The sequence below is a fragment of the Pseudorasbora parva genome, chromosome 18 (assembly GCF_024679245.1).
Source record: "Pseudorasbora parva isolate DD20220531a chromosome 18, ASM2467924v1, whole genome shotgun sequence".
Classification (NCBI taxonomy): Eukaryota; Metazoa; Chordata; class Actinopteri; order Cypriniformes; family Gobionidae; genus Pseudorasbora; species Pseudorasbora parva.
The window spans coordinates 9,319,813-9,342,792 of NC_090189.1; the positions used below are offsets into that span (position 1 = coordinate 9,319,813).

Consider the following 22,980-nt stretch of genomic DNA (forward strand, 5'->3'; position numbering starts at 1 on the left):
ATAAACATTACTGTAAAATTACAAACAATATCTGTAAATTAATATTTTGACTGCAAGTTTTAGTATTAAATCATTAATGACAAATAACAGTAAATCAAATATTTATGAGAAAATCACTATATTATTTATATGGTATTTTTTCTGTTTTCTTAAATTATATACAAATTCAACTCTGGCCTAGATGAAGAAAGCCAAGAATTCTGACAAAAGTAAAATAAGTATCAGGAAAAAACAAATGATAGTTAAACACGTTTATTTTTGTCAAAACCTTGGAAAAAAAAACACATTTGAAAATAAAGCATTCTTCTATTAAATTCGGGAGTTAAAAAAAAAAAAAAAAAAAATTGTAAAAAAAAAAAAGATGTTATGAAGAATGTTGGTAACCAGACAGCTGACTGACTTCAAACTGACCTCCATAACAGTAGTCGATGACAGTCAGCTGTCTGGTTACCAACATTCTTCATAACATCTTCTGTGTTCAAACAGAAAAAGAAACTTGTACATGTTTGGAGGGTAAATGATGGCATTTTTTGGGGCGAAGTAACCATTAAGATTACTGGACTAACAAGATCAAGGGACATGTAATTAAAAAAAAAACATTTACATATCTCTCTCATGCCATTATCACTCCTGAAAAAACTAGGAAACATGGAGCATCAAAACACAAAAAGGCACTTATTGATGTGTATAACATCCATACTGTCTCAGGCAATCAGGTATCTGTAAGAAGAGAGAAGAACTGAAATTAATTACACAATTTTAGAAATGGTGCAATTATAATTGTCTAATTTATCAAGGAAAGAAAATCACTTCTTTCAAATAAAACCGTTACCATGACCACCTTTCAGTGTGTGTGTGTATCTGCCCCTTGGTTTGCTATTGCTCCCAAAACTAACAAAGGATCTGATTTGAGACTGACTGATGTACTTATTTATTGCTTAATGATGATTGTGTTTGTTTTGTGAGGGAGTGATCATACCTTTTACTCTGTCCACTCAAAATTGGCAATTTTGGAAATGAGGCTCAGCACTTTTGGGTTGACTGCGTACTGGCGTCCCTTTTCCTTGCGTGTGACTTTGGTTCCTTGATCTGGGTTAATTTTGAAGATGCATCTGTTGAAAGAATTTTCCTTAAAATTCAAGACATTCAGACTTATAACTAATACTGACATAAAAAGCCAATGAAACAGCACATTTAAACACAAAGTTAAGAATTTAATTTAAGTTTTCTTAAAGCTGCATTAAGTGATTTCAGTCTACTAGAAAATGTCAAGAGCACAAACTCTGTATACAGTCAACAAACTATAATAATGACTAAATTTCTCTATTGCAATGCTCAGGATTAGTCTTGGATTTTTGTATCTCAACTCTGATAAAATTTTTTTGTGAAACTGTGTACTTTCAGCTATAAGGTAAGTTGCTTGGAATAATTATTTTCTGTGGCTACAGTGCCAAGGCACATGCAGCACTGATCTGAAATGTGGATATATTTATTTGCAGAATTTGCAGAGACCATTTGAATGAAAGTTAAATGAGGTGAAGAGGAGGGCAGAGAATCATCTTGTTCGGGCCAACAGACATTTAGAATGCTCAAACCAGGAAATGACAACAAGGTGGCCCACAGTGATGACTCTCACATTGCAATTGTCATTTTACTGCAACAAATGACAACAAATTTTACTAAATTCATGTAAGAAATAATTGTTTTGTTACCTAAAGGGATTTTTTTTTGCAGCTTTGGAAATAAACGTGAATAAATATCTTTTGACTTGACTTGACTTTGATCGTACTAAAATCACTGAAAAAGGGGTAAATGAAAAAACAGAATCATGTGCTTTGAAGCAATACTTCCTCTCCACACACATAACATGTTAAACCTTGTAACATGCCAATATAGTGTAGTTTATATGATGAAATGAGTCATTAACTGAAGCTTGCGCTCTTGCTTACACATCTAGTGTGGAACAGGCCTTAAAGGGATAGCTCTTCCACAAGGGATGTGACGGTGAGGAAATTTTCCCACCGGTTAATCAATGTGTGACAACACCAGTAATACCGGTATCACCGACTGGGGCTTTTAAATCAGTAATTCTATCTAAACCAAAAGTAAAATGCACACGTCCGCTCGGGTATTCATAGCGGAGCGCGCAAGGTTTCAATTAATTACAATGAAAGTTAAACTTCCATAGCAATGAACTGAAAATGCGCCAGTGCGCACACACACAGTGAATGACTGTTTGGCCATAAATGCACGCTCTCTGCAGCCATGAATGAATGACAAGTGTGGCCATGCACATTTAGTTTCGGTTTAAAATTGGCACCAATTCAGGGGCAGGTTGCTTGAATTGTGGGTTCATTAACCTACTCTTAATGAAAAACAAAAGAAAACAGTACAATGACAAACTCACTTAAATATGTGCTTTTAGATTTCACTTTGAATTTTCCACGATCTATACGACTCCTACTGCTGGTCTATGTGGCCACTTTCGTTCGGACCATGCTTTATTAAGCAGGCACGTTACGTTTTTATTTGTATTGTCTGTTCTATAACTGAACAAAATTATTTTATAAAAAAATCCAAAAAATCGAAATGACGGTGAGGACGGTGGGCAAGTGATGCACACAGCTGCTTGTGCATTAATAGCGGAGAGCGAGTGGTTTCGTTTCAATTAATTACTATGAAAGTTATGCTTCCATAACTGAAAACACGTCAGTGCGTGCGCACACAAACACACACAGTGAATGATAGTTCGGCCGTAAATCTGCGCTCTCTGCTGCCGTGAATGAATGACAAGTGCGGCCGTGCACATTTAGTTTCTGTTTAGAATTAGCACCAATTCAGGGGCAGGTTGCTTGAATTGTGGGTTTATTAGCCTGTTATTCTTAATGAAAAACACAGGAAAACAATACAATGACAAACTCACTTAAATAGGCGCTTTTACATGTTGGTTTCAATCTTCCGCGATCATCTCAGTCAGCTGCTCGCTGAGCCTCGCTCTCCTGAAAAGATCTGACCCTGCTGCGGTTTTGTGCGGCCACTTTTGTTCGGATAATGCTTTATTAAGCAGACACTTTTTTCACTTTTTTTATATTGCCTGTTCTCTAACTGAACTAATTATTTTATTATTTTAAATTTTTTAAAAATCTAAACGACTGTGCCGCAGTGGACAAGTGATGGAACAGGTGTTACGTCTGATCACCGGTAACACAGACTATAGCAGCAAGCCTACATATGAATTGACTAATCCATATGAATGGAGCAGTTTAGCCCCATTTTTCTGACGAGACTTGATTGCTTTATATCTTGATATTCAAATGGCGAACAAAATGTCCAGTTATGGACCTTGGCTTAGTTCCATCCGGACATCTAAACATTGATCAGCAAACATAAACAGAAGCTCAAACAAACCTGTGGGTACACACCAATGAGGTTAATTTTTGTGTGTTACACAGCACATTTGAGCTACCAGAAGAGATTTGTTATCATGCATGTAGCAGGTTTGGTTGATCTCCAATTTATGTTCTCTGGTCAATGTTTAAATGCGAGTAAAAGCCTAAATTAAATCTGTACGTCAAAACAAGCAATCGATTCTCTTCAGAAAATTTGAACTAAACCACTTAATTTATATGGATCAGTTTTACGTTATCTTTATAGATCTACAAAGGCAGTCAATGGAAGAAAAAATGACAGCATTCTGTCATCAAAAGATTTTCATTTGTGTTCTCAAGATAAACGAAAGTCTTACGAGTTTGAAACGACATAAGTAATTATGTGTGAGTAATTAATGACAATTTTAATTTGTGGGTGAACTAACTCTTTAAGATAATTTTCCAAATATACAAATTTTAACCAAGACAAATGACGGCACCTTTCACAAGCAGGGCAAAAAAAAATTCAACGCATACTAAATACATACCTCTGTAAGAACTCCAGTGTAGCTGCAATTTCCACTGGATAGTCAATGTTGTGCAGGTAGTATGAGCAAAACATCATCTGGAATGCTTTCTTGAAGCTGGGAAGCTGATCATTTACTATGAACTGGTCCACTGCAACCATGAACATCTTGGCATAGAGTGGGTTGTTTCCTGTGAACGGTGCAATCAGAGTATGATTAAAATGGCCAGCAATAATCTTGCTTCAGACATACGGATCCAGTTGTGTTAAGCAAGCCAGAAACTGCCCTGCACGTTGCTTAGTTAGCTTCATTCTTAAACAGCTACAAACTGTGCATATACACTGCAAAACAAAAAGAACTGCCAAAAATTCTGTTACATTATTTCTTCATCAGCTCCAAACATAACTGATTTTCATTATATAGTTCCTGTGTACCATGACCCATTACCTGTGTAAACAATCATAAAATAAACAACAATGAACCAACAAATGAAAATAATTTTCAGGCACAACCTACCACAAACCACAATGCAGGGGGTCCATGGAAGCTTAGTGGTGTCAACATCAGTTGCAACGGCAGTGTCATCAACATTTAGAAACATCTTGTCTTGCTGCTCTTTGAAATGGGCTAGCAGCATCAAAACAGCTGCACAAGTTCCATCTCCTCCTTCCAGAGTTTGGTTTAGAATAGTGCCTAGTCTGCCTGATGGATCAGTTTGAACAAAGTGAAAGTATCGCTGGATTCTTTTGAATTTGGTTGCTGCAGACTCTTCAAAGTCATCATCAATGTCGATGCCAGTCAGTTCTCTGAAATGAAGCCTCATTCCAGCTTCCTGAAAGAGGTAAGGCCACTTTTTAAAGATCTCTTCAGTCTCCTTCAGGCCTGATAATATGTCTCTTCTCTGTGAGGGAAATGTTTCCAACATCAATTTTTCCATTTTCTTTGCATCTTTATCTTTGTTTTTAAACATTGTAATGAGCTCTTCTTGTTTTTGCTCTTGCAATTGTTTTGTTTCACCAGTAGGAAGCTCTGGGTCGGGGTTAATGCACCCATATGCATCTTGTCGCCTGTTCTTTACATTCTCAGGGCTGCCACTTTCAGAAAACCTTTTCCTGGCAAGAGGAGCTTGAAGTCGTCTGATATTATCAATACGAGACATCAACTGTTTCACAAGCGAGTCGTACCCAGTCCCAACAACTTGGCCCTCAATTTCGTCTCGAAATGATTTGGGGTAGTGAATTACCATCTGCCTTGCGATCTCAGTCATGTGCTTCTTTCCAGGTTTGTTGCACACTGTAAGAACTTCCGCAACCACAATCCTTATAATCTCTCTTCTTTCAGCTGCAGATGGCCTCTGCTCACTATCCAAAACCTGTTTTGTATTTGAGGGCAACTTGCTCCAGGGAATGTTGAAGCTGTAATGCCAGCTATTATTTTTAGAGGCTAAAGGCCAGGACCCACTCGCTGATGGAGAAAGTGATGCTTGGCTTGACATACTGGGTGAGGCTTGAGTTGGCACATTGGGTGAGGCTTGAGTTGGCACACTGGATGAGGCTTGACTTTGCACCGTGGGTGAGGCTTGAGTACTGCTTGCGGCAGTAGTCTTTAGTGTGGATTTGGTGGAATGATTGTTGGTGAGGTAATCATCAATGTCACTAATGAGTGAATCTTCACAAGCGCTTGAGTCTTCAGCTGCAGTAGTAGCTTGTGAGGAGGAATCGTTCAACAATCCCATCACTGAAGATGAACCAAAACAATACATACATTCATATCAGGAAATATTTTTCTGGTTAGTGAGATCATAATCTTGTCTAATGACTTTGAGAATTTTGCTTTATATAAAATGCCACACTACATAACTAGATGAATCAAATAGAATGAGTAAGATACATGAATTTATGCATTCTGTCAGTCTCTGAAACTTGTCATACATGCTGCTTAGGACTGATGATGGTTTCATACGATATATATATATATATATATATATATATATATATATATATATATATATATATATATATATATATATATATATATATATATATATATATGAAACAATCATCAGCTGCACATGGATTATTTATTTACTTACGTTTAAAGTGGGCAATAACTTTTCTCGTCTCTATTGGCCTAAGGACTCCTGCAAGGTCATCTGCCTCCACAAATTTCAGGTCCTCCAAAGAACCGACTCCAAGGTTTTTAATCACCTCCAACACTTGTTTTATAGCATCCTCTTGGCCAAGTAAAGAACTGAGGAACAAGGTTAGCCTGCTCTCCCATTCATCCATGACTGTAAAAGGGATAAAAAGGTATGTTACTGTTTAGAGAATATCAAGATGGTTATTGCTTTTGTGAATATCAGACAAACACTGATAATATCTGTGAACCTCAACCCTAACAAACAACACTATGTCTAAGAGATATGACTTTAAGTCTGTTCAGAGTGTACAGAGGCAAGGGATAGAAATCCAGGCATTGTTCTGCATTTATGCAGTGCATATCCTCATCTGCTTGTTTGACATCATAAACTCCATACTCTGCCAAATACACCGAAGTGTGAGGTGTCACCAAAAAGCTCACAACTTTCTCCTGTTTGATCAAAACAAGCTCAATCTGGCCAAACTTGATGGACTCATCAGACTCCCGTTTTAGGCAGAGAAAAGATCCCTTTTTGTAAAGGGTTCCCTTAAAATTCACCTCACTGGATACAGAATCAGGTTCTGTAACCATGTGGGCCACAACAGCTTGGCGCACTGCATCACTATACAGGAGACCATGATATGGAGTCGAGTTTTTTGCCATCAGCACTGGTGCAAAAAAGGAGTTTGAGCTGAGGGTCGCTTGGAGGAGCTGGTGCTGGTTTGCGAGAGACTGGCATACATTCTTAAAATTTTGTGTCCTCCTCACACACCTCTTGAAGTAGGAGTGTTTACTCTCAAACCTCATTGTCCATAGCCGTATTAGGGGGCCCAGTTTGAGGATCAGTGATGCATAATGGAGAAGATAGTGGTGCTTAGGTTTTAAATGATCAGAAGGAAATACTGCTTTCCTGGTTTCTAGATATTCAACCACAACAATGTTGAGGTAAGCAATCTGGGCAGTGGTGATTGTGGGAGCACACACTAGTTCAACAATTTCTTTCAAAGTGATCACAAGCTGCCACACTGGATCGTGAGGATCAACTTTGTCACCAATAATGACGGGCAGAAGTCTAAGGAGACACCAGTTCTCAGCTGCTTGGCCACCTATTGTGTTTGCTTTTTCACTCACTGGAGAGGGACACGAGTTACAATCTGAGTCCTTGTAGGCAAATTGTGTGATCCGTCTGTTCAGCTGAGTGTACGTGAACCAGTGCTTGACCTTAATGAAGTAGCGCAGGTAAATGGCTAAGTCATATGCTACAACTCCCTCAAACAGGTCATGCCCTATGCATGGAGGAAGGCCTGGCTGACACACATGGAAATATTTCAGAGAGTTAAAGACTGAGTCACAATATATTCCTTTAACTTCAACAACATCACTCTGCTCTAGTACCTGCACTGCTTCTTTGTAGGACTCAACTGTTCGTACAGGAAAACACTGACTCACATTCTCAAGTTGGTGTCTTTGTACCTCACAGTACCTGCAGAAGTACTTGGAAGTACTGAAATTCTGTGTGTAGCCACCAATGCAGTGTGACCCCAAATTGTCACCTACAATAGACAATAGTGTTGCTCGAATCACATGATCAGATGTGGTAACAATTCCATGTTCCTCAAGCTGTCTCAGGTCTGACAGCATTCTAGAAAACACTGTTTCCTGACCAAAGAATTTGAAGTCTGTCTCTTTGCACAACATTACTAACTGCATATGTTCAATACTGGAACGATGGAATGGCTCAAAGTCAGCAAGTGTGAAGTATACTCCAACAAGCTTATGTTTTTTTCTTGCTGACCCAAGTGGGTTGACCACTTCAAAAGCGTCCTGATACAAGATCAGTTTTAAGATAATGTCACCTCCTTGCAGAAACAGCTCGTTGGATTTGAAGGCTGATCCATCACATACATCACTTAAGATGCCATCAGAAACAAGACGGTTCTGAGACTTAACACACTCTTGCCACACGACAGGATCTTTCAGAACAGCTCTTAAAGTGTCTGGCAGGGGTATGTATTGTGCATAACAGTCTTTTCTATGTTCATTGGTGCCCAAGTAAACATTTTGTGGCTGCACATAGGTAAAGTTCTTCTCAAAATACTGCCTTCTGATATACTCAGTGGAGAGATGAGAGCTACATGCAGCATGCAAATCAGTTTCCTGAAGATTCTCAAAAACTGAATCAATATCAGTATCTGACATGTTAGTATTTACTCTGAGTGCCTCTTTAATCTTGTCTTTTGTGTATTGATGACAAATGTCATTCAAACCATTTATTTCTTCAGCGATCATTTGCGTTGTTGATGATGGAACAAGATATTTTGCCTGGAGTTGCATGAAAAACAGGCTCAGATTTCTCATGTACAAAGACCTAATATCCGTAACTTGAGACTGATTTTCAGTTTGGTCCATTTCAGTTTCAGTGAGATCCGTTTGAGAAGACACAGATGGCTGAGAGTATGTGACTCTAGAATGTACAGCAGTTTCATGTTTATGTGCTCTCGAAATATGGGATGTAAATGATGACTTCACTTTAAATGCTTTGTTACAACTGGTAAATGGGCAATGTACTAACTCATGCTTACTTAAATGTACCTTGAGGTGTGCAATAAGATCTCGCTGATCGATGCATTGCTTCTTACAATGAACATCATCACATACAAATTGCCTTTGTGTGTCATCTAACTGTGAAACTGGGTTGTTGTGGGAACGATAGACATGTGCTTTTAAAGTAGTGTATTTGGTGAATTTTTGTTTGCAGTCTGAAAAGCAACATGGAAAATTATGATTTGCTTCATGTCTATGCAAAATCTGATGGTCAACATAGCTTTTGATGCTTTTCAAGTGCATACCACATGAGTGGCAAATAAACGTTTGCATAGGCCTAACATATGCCATAATAGCCCACTCATAACCTCAAGCTAAGTTTGCAAGTGTGATAAATGGCATACTTTAGTTTAGGCTGTCGTCGCCGTCGTCATCTAGGAAAGCAGGAGAGCGATGAATCAATATCCTCACCTGTAACGTTAGCCCGAGACAAAAATGTATACAATTAGTCTGTATGCAAGTTGAAATTCAGCAAACAAATTAACACAACAACACATGCATTATTATTTGGCTACGTGAAAATCGCTGATACACTGTACGTTTAGTCAAAACTACAAACACGATGCACAAGGATAAAATGTCCAATGTAAATGAACGGTTAAAGTATTATATCTTATATAATTAGAAGATCTATATTATATTTCTTACCTTTCGTATCCACTTAGAAAAATACAAACGAAACGCGTGGAAAAGTATGGATTGAAGTAGATAAATTGCCGCGGCTGCTGTTCTGCTCACAGAGGATGCTTTGCACTTCAGCCAGTAGTGTGTTACCGCGCACTGGCGCGCAGGCGCGGCAACAGATTCACCACCGAATTCGAAATATAGGCCTACTAAAAAATAAAACGTTAATAGTGACTTCTTTTATAAATTACAATGTTTTTTTTCTGGAAAGTTTCCCCCATGTTAGAAGTTGCTCAAGAAAAGTTTGATATTTTCCTAAACAACTATTTTAATACAACACAGCTGCAAATATTTCTTTCTGAAAATATTGTGAACAGAGAGAAATTTTCCCCCAAAACATTCACAAACACACTTATGACATACAATCGAGTATTTGGTATGTTAATCAGAATGTGTATTTGTTTAGAAATATGTTATAACAAGTGTGTTAAATGAAACATAGTGATGCAAACTTTATCATTAAATATTGTTAATGCTATCATATTGTATGCAGGCAATAGCATTTTGTCAATGCTCAATAGTACCTATAAATATTGTGGTATTCCGACATATTTCTAACTGACACACCTTCAACTTGTACTGATCTGGACGATCTGCATGTATGAGACAAAACAACTCATATTTGAACAGCATCCGGGGGTATACACCGATCTGGCATATCATTATGACGTGAGGTGAAGTGAAAAACACTGATTATCTCTTCATCACAGCATCTGTTAGTGGGTGGATATATTTTAAGTGAACATTTTATCCTAAAAGTTGGGATATAAGAAGTAGGAAAGTTAGAAAGTTAGGAAGTGTTAGAAGTAGGAAAAATGGGCAAGCAAAGGGATTTGCACATGAGCATCAGAATTGGACCACAAAGCACGAATCCTGATGAATCACGTGTGCTTTTACATCACGTGGATGGCCGGGTGCGTGTGCGTGTCTTACCTGAGGAACACATGGCCCCAGGATGCACTATGGGAAGAAGGCGAGCCGGCGGAGGCAGTGTGATGCTTTGGGCAATGTTCTGCTGGGGAACCTTGGGTCCTGCCATCCATTTGGATGTTCCTTTAACACGTCCCACCTACCTAAGCATTGTTGTAGACCGTGTACACCTTTTGATGGAAAACGGTATTTCCTGGTGGCTGTGGCTGTGGCTCTTCCAGCAGGATAATGCTCCTGACACAAAGCAGAAATGCTTCAGGAATGGTTTGATTAGCACAACAACAAGTTTGACGTGTTGTCTTGGCCTCAAAATTCCCCAGATCTCAATCCAATCGAGCATCTGTGGGATGTGCCGAACAAACAAGTCCGATCCATGGTGGCCCTGCCTCACAACTTACAGGACTTAAAGGATCTGCTGCTAACATCTTAGGGGTCAGGGCTGTTTTAGCAGCAAAAGGGGGACCAACACAATATTGGTGGTCATAAAGCCTCATCTGTGTATGTTGTAACTTGTATGGGATTATGGCAATATTAGCAAACAAGTGTTGCTTTGGACAGAGGATCCACCCTAAATCAACAAGTTATGTTATGCCACATAGTAAAAGGGAAAATGAAAGTTGACAATAGGCAAAATTATTTCTAAAGGAAATGTCAGTCATTTGTACAAATGCAAAAGGGTCATTATAGGTCACATGAATGTAACTGTAATGCCACCAAGATGCAGAAATTGAAATCAATTTACGCTGTATGTGTTTAGCAGAGTAGGGGTTGGTATATATATATCAGGGATGGAAATTAACTTTTTCGTCCACCGGCCACTGTGGCTGGTGGATTTCAAAATCTACCAGCCACTCCATGTTTTTACCAGCCACTTTCTTGTTTTTAACCGACAATGTGTAACTGCATGTGAAAAATTAATACTACAAGCTCTACAATACTTAAGCAGTTTATTTAATCTCAAGTCTCAATGAAATACTGACATTTTCTCTATCTCTCTTATACACACACAAACCATGAACTGATATACATTTCATTAAATGAGTAGGGCTCTGTGCTCTGTGCGCTTTTTTTTTTTAACCTGGATGTGGCATTTGAATGATTCGCGATCTTTTATGGCTTCCAGTTTTAGGTTTTTAGTCCCAACAATGAAACTATTAGTTTTGGCATCTTCTGAAGCGTGTTGACGACACACCGAGCAGAACATTGTCAGTAGGGATGCACAGGAATAAAAATTCTTGGCCGAAACACCAAAAGAAATTATGCCAACTATTAGTACCATTGCATTTATGGCTAATGCTGTGACTGTGTAACTAAAAATCAAGGCATTGCGATTGCATAAATTAATATTAAAGTTTCAAATATTAATCAATTACAAATTATGCAAATATTTATTTAGCACATTGCAACAATCCACAGTATAAAATACAATTCAAACTAAAATGTTTAACTTGACCTCACTCATGTGTACATTTAATAATAGCTAATGTACAGGCCTAATGGCCTGCAGAAAGGTACATAAATTCAATAAAGTAATCAAATGTAAAATAACTGCATATTTTAACTGTTTAAATTAAAGATTAATCCTTATTAAACTTACATAAGCTATTCAAGAGCAAAAGCTATTCACGGATCACACAAGAGAGTGATGTCCTTTTGTTTGACATGAAACAGACAGCAGTAAAGGCTACTGCCCCTTTAAGACCTAGTGCAGGGATATGCTCTTCTTTCTCGACTGTATAACGTTCACTTGAGGCATATTCAGACTATGTCTGCTTGGATACTAATCAAGATGGACATGTTGACATACTTTTTGTGTAAGTTTGTCCATTTAAGCGCAAGACTTGAAAGAGAACTCAATATTTGCGCTCTGTGAGACGAGTGCGCGTTCTCGGATGATGCGCAGTGACAGATCTTCTTTCAGCGCGCGCGAGTTCGTATTCGCGTCTTCTGGTACTACATCCGGGTAATGACGGCGAAAACGACTGGTCATATATTATATATATATATATATATATATATATATATATATATATATATATAAAATAAAAGTGTTTATATAATTGTGTTATATATCATTAATTCATTGTCTCTCTGTATTGCTTTGAGCATGATTGGTTATTCTGACTGTCATCCGGTATACTGGCCAATGACAAATGCGCGCGCCTTTTACAGTTCAAATTTGAATTATACGTTTGTTGTAGAGTGAGTGTGTGCGCGCTGCTACTGCTTGGGCATCTGTAATGCAGTAGCTAACTTCGGTTCTGTTCGGTTTTACATGGATTTCTACATTGGTTATTTAAATTTTTTTTATATTTTGGGCGAATTTAAGTTGCGGGATGTTAATGGAGGACAAACAAGAAAAAAGTGCATATGGGCAACTTTTACCAACGTAACGGACATATTGGAACTGCAGAAGGTAAGTTAACTAGTTTTATTAAAATCTTCTGTTACATCAAGATATAAATGTTTAAGTGATAATCAAATCGTGATTACCCCAATAACGACATTAGTAAGTTACATACTGTCTGTAATGCATTAACTACCAGCTATCGTTATTGTCGTTGTTTGCATGTGTTAATATTTTAAGCTAGGTTTGAGATAAAAAAAACAAACAATATAGGAGCTTTGGATTGAGTGAACTGACTTTTGAAAATACTTCTGTTAGTAAGTAAGTTAAATAGCTAATATTGTTGTGTGTTTGTTTCCCTCATGAACCAGAAATTTTGGGAAGAAAATCCAGCCTCACGATCTTCAGGAGTGGTGAGTAACTTAAGTTAACGTTATTGTAATACTAACACGAAGACAGTGAATTGATACTGATGTGCACAGTAGTAACGTTAGTCATATTGGAAGTTTGTCGTTATGTTAATATTTAATTTCATTTGTTGAAGATATGAAGGTCATTCGTGTGGGAGACAATACATGAAAACAGAAGTAACGTTTCACATGTAACGTTAAATCAGCTTTGGTAACGTTTAGACAACATATGTGTGAGTAAATGATAAGAGAATTCTCATTTTTGTGTGAGCTATGTTTTTAAGGTCTTGTTTCCAATCTTGGAGTCATTAGAGCATACTTTATATCTTTTGGGGATCATAGTCATGTTTCCCTTATGTGCCATATAAACGTGGGGAACATAGGAATGACCCCCAATGAACCCAGAGGTGCCAAATTATAAGTGTTAAAGGGATAGTTCACCCAAAAATGAAAATTAGCCCATCATTTACTCACCCTCAAATCATCCTAGGTCGTTATATGACATTATTTTTTTAGACGAATAAAATCAGAGTTTTATTTAAAAAGTCCAGGCTAATTCAAGCATTATAGTTTTTGAAGTCCATAAAAACCTCTCCATCAAATAACGTGCTCCATGTGGCTCTGGGGTGTTAATTAAGGCCTTCTGAAGTGAATCGATGCATTTGTGTAAGAAAAATATCCATATTTAAAACTTTATCAAGTAAAGTTCCAGCCAACCGCCTTCCGTGGAAAAGTGTTGAAAGTTAAAAGTGAAACTCAAGATGTGTACGTGACGTCATGACGAGCCTACCTTGTCGCGTTAGTCTTTCGTTTGGCTGAGGCGCTTTTAACACTTTTTCCATAAATTGAACACAGAAGTCAGTCGGCTAAAACTTTTTGTACAGTTTTTACTACATTTGTACAGTTTTAAATATGGATATTTTTCTTACACAAACGCATCTGAGGGGCCTTTATTAACCCCCCAGAGCATGTTATTTTACGGGCAGATGCATTTTTTTTTTTAAAAAAATTTAAAAAAAATTTTTTTATGGACTTCAAAAACAGAGCAACTATTACTGCTAGTATAATGCTTGAATTAGCCTAGGCCTTTTGTAATATAATTTTATTCGTCTGGAAGAAGAATCATATACTTCCTAGGATGATTTGAGGGTGAGTAAATTATGGGCTAATTTTCATTTCTGGGTGAACTATCCCTTTAAACCCCTCCATTTAAATATAAAAATGCACATAGTGCCTCTGGCACAACCTGAATATGAATCCCTATTCTCTATGACTATTACATCATGCTGGCCGCTAAGATTTGTTACACTAGGGGTGTCACTCCCACAAAATATTCAAGGAGGTTGTTCAGTAATTTAGTATTATTATGAATTCTGGTAAAAATTCTGGTTTCTGAACTTCGAAATAAGCACATTGCATGGCATCATTACTCCAGTCTTCAGTGTCACATCATTAAAATATGCTGATTTGCCATTGAGATTTGGGGAGTTTGGAGGCCAAGTCAACAACTAAAACCCGTTGCTGTGCTCCTCAAACCACACTTCGCTTTGTGGCAGGGCACATTATCCTGCTGAAAGAGACCACAGCCACCAAGGAAAGGGTTTCCATGAAAGGGTGTACATGTTCTGCAACAATGCTTAGGTAGGTGGGATGTGTTAAAGTAACATCCACATGGATGGCAGGCCCCAAGGTTTCCCAGCAGAACATTGCCCAAAGCATCACACTGCCTCCGCCGGCTCGCCTTCTTCTGGTGCCATGTGTTTCCCAGGTAAGCGACACACCCGGCCATCCACGTGATGTAAAAGAAAACGTGATTCATCAGACCAGGCCACCTTCTTCCATTGCTCCGTGGTCCAGTTCTGATGCTCACGTGCCACTGTTGGTGCTTTCGGCGGGGTCAGGGGTCAGCATGGGCACCCTGACTGGTCAGTGGCTATGCCGCCCCATACGCAACAAACTGAGCTGCTCTGTGTATTCTGACAGCTTTCTATCAGAACCAGCATTACCTTCTGGAGCAGTTTGAGCTCCAGTAGCTCGTCTGTTTGATCGGACCCCACGGGCCAGCCTTCGCTCCCCACGGTCATCAATGAGCCTTGGCCGCCCATGACCCTGTGGCCGGTTCTCCACTGGTCCTTCCTTGGAGCACTTTTGATAGATCCTGACCACTGCAGACCGGGAACAGCCCACAAGAGCTGCAGTTTTGGAGATGCTCTGACCCAGTCGTCTAGCCATCACAATTTGGCCCTTGACAAACTCGCTCAAATCCTTACACTTGCCCATTTTTCCGGCTTCTAACACATCAGCTTTGAGGACAAAATGGTTACTGGCTGCTCACTTCAATTTTCACTATATATATATATATATATATATATATATATATATATATATATATATATATATATATATATATATATATATATATATATATATATTTTTTTTTAGCAACACAAAAACATGATGTAGCTTGTGCTTGTCTTTGAGAGATGAAAATTATGTTTGACTGCCTGTTTCTTTCCAAGTATTTTTGACATTTCCTTTTCCAACTGTGATAACTGCTAATGATAAAACTTTAAAAGTAGATAAAGCTAATTTTAACTTTATTTTTTATTTTATTTTCCTTTTCTTTAGATCAAGCATTGGAACAATGTTTACAGGGCAGAACAGGTACCAACAGAGAAACAAGTACATCACTAGTAAGTATCAATGCAGTATATAAAACCATAGACCATAAAGGTATAATGCACTCCAAAATGCTCTATTTTCCCTCCATCATGCCATCCCAGCTTTCCACAGATTGTTGGAAAAGTGATTCATCTTTGTGAGTCCATATAGGCCTACAGTGTGTGCATAATTACACAAGGTGATATTCTGATCTTATTTTTTTCCAAGCACATTTTACCCATTTCACACAAGTGTGCCACACAAGTCCTGAAAACTGACTTGTTGTCCATCTTTTTTACAGTCTATGATTCCACACCATATTAATCTTGATAACTACTATTAATTTATTAAATCATTTATAAGGGATGTATAATTAAAGAAGGCTGAAAGTGAAAAAGGCTAAAAGGTAAAATGGGCTAAAAAAGAGATTTAACTCAGACTGAAGAGTCAAAAATTATTAAAATGGAAAGACGCAATACTAATGCAATAATTAAAATTAAGGTGTGACCATTGGACAGCAAAATGCTTATTGATTCAGCAGGGTCATATAAAAACAGGCCGATTTTCCAGAACTGCAACCTACCTGGAGTCTCCTGAAGTGCAAGGTGTCAGGATCTCAGACACTTCAGTTAGGTAAAGAATCCTAAAAAACACCATTTAATAAGAATCAAACATGAAGACATACATAATAGACAGATTGAGAGTGACTCTTGTGATTCTTATTAAGTGGGGGTCATATTTCAGGGTTCTTAAAAGTCTGATATCCTGACACCTTGCACTTCTGGAGACTATGTAGGTTGCAGTTCTGGTGGTGTCTGGTCCTGTGGTTCTGGAGACTAAAGGGTTCCTGATGGTTCACAACTAATTCACCTTAAAGGGGTACTTCAGCGCTGGGAAGATGAATCTGTATTTAAACTGGGTCATCAATGTAGTAGAAATGTGAAATTATTTCTTCTACTTCTAGACTGAGAAAAGACAGAAAATTTATTTTTGTCCCATGGGGATGAAAGACTACAATTCCCAGAATGCTTCGCTGCCCTGTGCCATTCCCAACGCCACCAACTTGATTACAGTGACTCAGTTAGAGGAGACACTACAATTAAAAACTGACCGTGTCTGTTCAATATAATGAGTGAGTCCCCGCGCGAGTCTCACAGCACTGAGCACTGACTGCAGGAGTGATGAGAGCTGAGGTAATCGAGACTACACTCGCGGCATACATCCACAACGCGAGTTCAGTCTGGCGCATTTCAGTTCATGCCTTTACAAGCTTAACTTTCATAGAAATTAATTTGAGAAGTTAAAAGACTTACATTGCTCACCATAGCTCCGTTTAAATGAGTGCCTGTAGCTGCCTGCTGAGCTCTCCCTGCAAGCCGAGTGTTATCTCCCATCCCCCATGCGCGGATTCAAAACATGCGGAAATGGCTCCCTCTGCTGGCTGTAGTCTTTAGCCTTTGGGCAAACATTCCTCCTATGATGCAAAAATCGTCAATTTGCATCATAGGAGGAATTTTTCCAGAAATAAAATGCATAAATCTCTTGTCTCAGGGGGATATGAGGGGGAAAAGCACAATAATTTGAATATACTCCAGGGTTTCTACTGATACAAAGCCATATGCTAATCGCTGAAGTAACCCTTTAATTCATATTTTTTTTTGGAAGTTAATGTATTTTCTTCACCTGTTTTTTTATGACCCTGCTGAATCGATGTTTTGCTGTCCAATGGGCATGCCTTAATTGTGCAATTTCTAGTATTGCATTAGTATTGCATCTTTCTCATGGGTATTTTAAAAAAGAACGTCAGTCTAAGTTAAATCCTTTTTTTTTTGCCCAGTTTATCTATAAATGAAAACCTGTGTAATAATGATGCACACCTGAATACAAGACATTTTTCACTCCGAGCCTTTCTTAAAAAGAATATATCACTTATAATTTTGGATTTAAATTGCTAAAATGTGCTTAGAAAAATAAATCTGAATATAAACTTGCATTATACTAAAGCATGCTCCAGAAACTACATAATAATAAGTTATCTTCACTTATCATGTGAGCTTCACAATTCTCTTGGATTATTGTCATGATGTGTGTACTGACATGTTTGTTAAATGTTTTTTATAGAAATGACAATAATTTATCGAAACAATCCCTGTTTGCACAATTCTACGAAAACAACTAAATAACTCTGTATTAATACATTCTAGACAAGTGATTTGGCAATTTCATTGGTAAAGAAAGCCTACTTGTCTGCGCACATATGCATTCAAACACGCATACCTATAAACTAAACATGTAATGCGCATGTGTGTCCATCACCATTAAGTTTACACAGAGATTGTGTTTTCAGGCCACCAGAACTCCATTGTTGTGTAAATGAATGTCCAAAATGCGTTGTGTAAACGTCCCCTTATAAAGCATATATTTAAAAAAAATTTTAATTGAATTTTAAACTCATCTGAACCACCTAATCAAGGTTTTCAGGACTACCAGAACATTCCAGGCAGATGTTTAGAGCTACACTCTGCAGGAAATTCTACACACAAACTGAAGGGATAGTTGACACCAAAATTAAAAGTCTATCAATCACTTACTCACCCTCATGTTGTTCCAAACATGTATGACTTTCTTTATTTTGATCAATTTGTTTTCAGTGTTTAGTTTTTTTTCTCCATACAAAGGAAAGCAGTTTGGTTGCCAACATTCCTCAAAATATATCAAGAAATAATTATACAGGTTTGAAACGACATGAGGATGAGTTAACAATGACAGAATTTCCATTTTTTGGGTGTCCATCTCAAGTATTTTCATAATGTCTTTTTAGTTAGTTCAAAAATATGCCGTCATTAATCCTATATTTAATTCCCTTAAAAATATTGAGGGAAAGACCCTCAGCTACCAGACCCTACCAGATGAAACAGAAGACAAAAAGAAAATTTTAATTACATTAAATTGAGCTTGTTTAAAGTAAAAAAATAATTCAAATAAAGACATTTATTAAAAATCTTTTTTTTTTTTTTAAGACTTTTCAGAGAATCATTGTGTTCTTTTTTTCTTCCCAGATGCACCAAGGACCCTGCTGATTACTGGTATTTTGAAGGATTGTTCTTTATCTGCTTTATCTTCTGGTAACAAATCATGGATCTTTTTTTTTGTTACTTCTTAAAACGCTTGTTAGAATTCTGAATAAAAGACTGTTATATTTGTAATCAGAAATCTCCTGTCAGTTAGAGTTAGACGGTTTGTGGATTGTACCCCCCTCATTTGTGTTGAAATCCGATGGCTCAGTGAGGCTTGCATAGCAATGACATTTCGTTTCTCAAGATCCATTAATGTACTAAAAACATATTTAAATTAGTTCATGTGAGTACAGTGGTTCAATATTAATATTATAAAATGACGAGAATATTTTTTGTGTGCCAAAAAAAAAACTGACAGATTTCAAAACACTGCTTCCTGAAGCTTCAGAAGCTTGACATGCAGATCGCGTGTAAAACCGCCAAACGGCTGAAATCATGTGACTTTGGCGCTCCGAACTGCTGATTTGACACACTGATCTATAATGCTCCAAAGCTTCAGGAAGTTGTGTTTTGAAATCGGGCATCACTATATAAGTCGTTATTTCGTTTTTTTGGAGCACCAAAAATATTCTCGTCATTTTATAATATTAATATTGAACCACTGTACTCACATGAACCGATTTAAATATGTTTTTAGTACATTAATGGATCTTGAGAGGGGAAATGTCATTGCTGGTTATGGAGGCCTCACTGAGCCATCGGATTCAACACAAATATCTTAATTTGTGTTCCAAAGATGAACGAAGGTCTTATGGGTGTGGAACGGCATGAGGGTGAGGAATAAATTAAATTATTTTCACTAACCCTTTAACATTTAATAAATAAATGCTGTATAATTTTAATAAACGTTGTACATTTTGTAAAGTGTTACACAGTCTTGTATAAACATTATCCTAAAGTTTGAGAATTTGATGAAACTATTGTTAATTACTGAAGTAGTTTAAATGTTGTATTTTATTTATATCAGTATCAATAATTTAATGATGGAATCATTACATTTTATTTAGATTGTTTTACATAATTTAAACACTATTAAATTGTGTAAACAAATGCTGCAAATCAGAGTTTGAGTTGATTTGAATCCTTTTTATACTGTTTTCAGACTTATTTTATCTGCCAAAATAAAATTCTTAATTTTAAATCTTTATCACGTCTTTACATTTTATTGAAAGAGTTTGACTGTAATAATCTGGAAAATGCCTGTAAAATAACAGTGATTCTCTGTAGAACTATCAGTGCCGTCATTTTATTGAAAGTGTTTGATTGTAATAATCTGGTAAATGCCTGTAAAATAACAGTAATTCTCCGTAGAACTATCAGCGCCGTCATTTTATTGAAAGAGTTTGACTGTAATAATCTGGTAAATGCCTGTAAAATAACAGTAATTCTCCGTAGAACTATCAGCGCCGTCATTTTATTGAAAGAGTTTGACTGTAATAATCTGGTAAATGCCTGTAAAATAACAGTAATTCTCCGTAGAACTATCAGCGCCGTCATTTTATTGAAAGAGTTTGACTGTAATAATCTGGTAAATGCCTGTAAAATAACAGTAATTCTGTGTAGAACTATCAGCGCCGTCATTTTATTGAAAGAGTTTGACTGTAATAATCTGGAAAATGCCTGTAAAATAACAGTGATTCTCTGTAGAACTATCAGCGCCGTCATTTTATTGAAAGTGTTTGATTGTAATAATCTGGTAAATGCCTGTAAAATAACAGTGATTCTCTGTAGAACTATCAGCGCCGTCATTTTATTGAAAGAGTTTGACTGTAATAATCTGGTAAATGCCTGTAAAATAACAGTAATTCTGTGTAGAACTATCAGCGCCGTCATTTTATTGAAAGAGTTTGACTGTAATAATCTGGTAAATGCCTGTAAAATAACAGTAATTCTCCGCAGAACTATCAGCGCCGTCATTTTATTGAAGGAGTTTGATTGTAATAATCTAGTAAATGCCTGTAAAATAACAGTAATTCTCCGTAGAACTATCAGCGCCGTCATTTTATTGAAGGAGTTTGATTGTAATAATCTGGTAAATGCCTGTAAAATAACAGTAATTCTCCGTAGAACTATCAGCGCCGTCATTTTATTGAAAGAGTTTGACTGTAATAATCTGGTAAATGCCTGTAAAATAACAGTAATTCTGTGTAGAACTATCAGCGCCGTCATTTTATTGAAAGAGTTTGACTGTAATAATCTGGTAAATGCCTGTAAAATAACAGTAATTCTCCATAGAACTATCAGCGCCGTCATTTTATTGAAGGAGTTTGATTGTAATAATCTGGTAAATGCCTGTAAAATAACAGTAATTCTGTGTAGAACTATCAGCGCCGTCATTTTATTGAAAGAGTTTGACTGTAATAATCTGGTAAATGACTGTAAAATAACAGTAATTCTCCGTAGAACTATCAGCGCCGTCATTTTATTGAAAGAGTTTGACTGTAATAATCTGGGAAATGCCTGTAAAATAACAGTTTTAAACTGTAAAAAAACAATCATAAAAAAATGGTAATTGACTGGCAGCAGCGGCTGCCAAACAAAAACCGTAAAAAAAAGGTAAAACACCTTAATTTAAAGAAGGAAAAAATCTGTAAAATAACATTGTTTTTCAATAAATATTTTAATGAAAATTTCTGTAAAATTAATGTTTTTGCATTTTATTTGAATTAAGATATTTTACTTTAATTTTACGGTTTTTGTTTGGCAGCCGTAGCTGCCAGTCATTTACCATTTTTTTACGAGATTTTTTTTTACAGTGTAACTCAACATGCACAGCTAGGCAACCAAAAGAGGTCAAGATATACACAAATTCACTTCAAGCCATATAAACCCAAGGTAAACAACAAATTCTATAAATCTTCACAAAGGATCTAAGAATATGTGTAATCTGTCAGTCGTAAATCTATAAATCATACAGTTTGGATCAAGTTCAGTTCATAGTGAACTTTTCATGACATTCCAGTGGTTTGTAAGTGTTAAAAGATTTTTGAAAATCTTATAAATAGTGTACTTTCTAATCCAGTCGGTAGCTATATGTCCATTTAAAGTTGCGAATTTAACTTGTATGCAAAATTGGAAAAAAAAAATTGCATAAACATTTACGAATAAAGCAGCATTTCCATCTCATGTGTTCAAGAGAAATAAAATTGTGATTTCCTAGGGAATTTGGTGCAAAATATCTGTACTAAAAATGCATTTCTGTAATTAGGGAAGCCACCGTGGCTCTTTTATTCTACTTCATAAATGACTTGCATCTCAAAGTGCGCAGAAGAATGAGGTATACACTGTTGTTATCATGCATCTGAATTAAATGCCTAGTGTTTTGGAAATGCAATCGTATGAGACACTTCTGCGAGGGAATTAAACTAAATCATTCTGATGACAGACACCAGTTCAGGCGTTTCAGAATGACCAAAACCAACATTTGAGATGCTCTGCGATGGGATTGGTCCATTCGCTAGTCCAGTTAACCAACCACGTCCTCTGTTGAGCCAAAGTCACGTGATTTGGATTTGTGCAAAGAGAGATTTATTTGAACAATTAGTGTTATAGTTTATGCGCATGTCTTATTGGCGGATAAAAAAAAATCCACCTCAATTAAGCGTATGGTTTTTATGCACATTCGAGGACATGCGCATCTTGCTGTTTACATTTAGCATATTTTATAGAATACCCCAAAATGAGCATAACAATAGTTGGATTGAAACACAGCTAGTGACATGCATCTATAAATGCATGTCAAGAAAAAAAATATATATAGTTTTTTAGACTTATCATGACACATTTAAGACTCAAAATGACACATTTAATTGGGTGAAAGAAATCATGATTATCATTCCATTAATAAGATCAAACGATAAAACTAATACACCTCCTACAACTTCACTTGGTTGGTGCATTTGGTTCATTAGGGTGAAACAGTACACAGGATGCAGGGATGGAATCTCTGTTCAATGGATATTAATAACCGTCAGAGAAAACGTGAGAGACAGAAGGAGGAGGAGGTGAAGGGAGATAGCGAGAGAGAGATATGCATGGTCGGAGGGAGGGCACAGATGGTCATTAGTAGATAAACAGACACAATGAGATGTCTGATGACACAGACAGAGTAATAAATTAGGAGTGGGAAAAATTAGAGGTTTGTGATTATCTAGCTGTGGGTAGCAGTTATGACTCGTGTTAACACCAACACTACAGCAAAACCAATAGTTGGTTTTGACAAGAGACAACAGG

At 37.0% G+C, this 22,980-nt stretch overlaps 2 protein-coding genes and 1 long non-coding RNA gene across 4 annotated transcripts in view; 1 reads left to right on the forward strand and 2 right to left on the reverse strand.

The window, feature by feature from the left end:
* pde8b (phosphodiesterase 8B) overlaps positions 1-22,980 on the reverse strand; it is a 105,555-nt gene that overhangs the window by 67,557 nt on the left and 15,018 nt on the right. The gene's annotated exons all lie outside the window — the stretch shown is intronic.
* On the reverse strand, positions 433-9,401 carry LOC137046907 (uncharacterized). Its single transcript, XM_067424365.1, has 7 exons — positions 9,287-9,401; positions 8,983-9,049; positions 5,988-6,185; positions 4,412-5,632; positions 3,917-4,085; positions 980-1,112; positions 433-720 (listed from the first exon to the last, which is right to left on the reverse strand). Exons 3-6 carry the CDS (start codon positions 6,181-6,183, stop codon positions 983-985), a joined length of 1,716 nt encoding a protein of 571 aa, XP_067280466.1. The 5' UTR covers positions 6,184-6,185; positions 8,983-9,049; positions 9,287-9,401; the 3' UTR covers positions 433-720; positions 980-982.
* On the forward strand, positions 12,487-18,970 carry LOC137045861 (uncharacterized). The gene is made up of 4 exons (XR_010898869.1): positions 12,487-12,668; positions 12,971-13,012; positions 15,638-15,702; positions 18,730-18,970. It is a non-coding gene; the product is annotated as an uncharacterized lncRNA (long non-coding RNA).

Coding starts and splice junctions, on each gene's coding strand:
- LOC137046907 (XM_067424365.1), bottom strand. CDS start 6,183: ATGGATGAATGGGAGAGCAGGCTAACCTTGTTCCTCAGTTCTTTACTT. Junction 4,086..4,411: donor CCCCTGCATTGTGGTTTGTG/GTAGGTTGTGCC, acceptor CACCGTTCACAG/GAAACAACCCACTCTATGCC. Junction 1,113..3,916: donor ACACTGGAGTTCTTACAGAG/GTATGTATTTAG, acceptor TTCTTTCAACAG/ATGCATCTTCAAAATTAACC.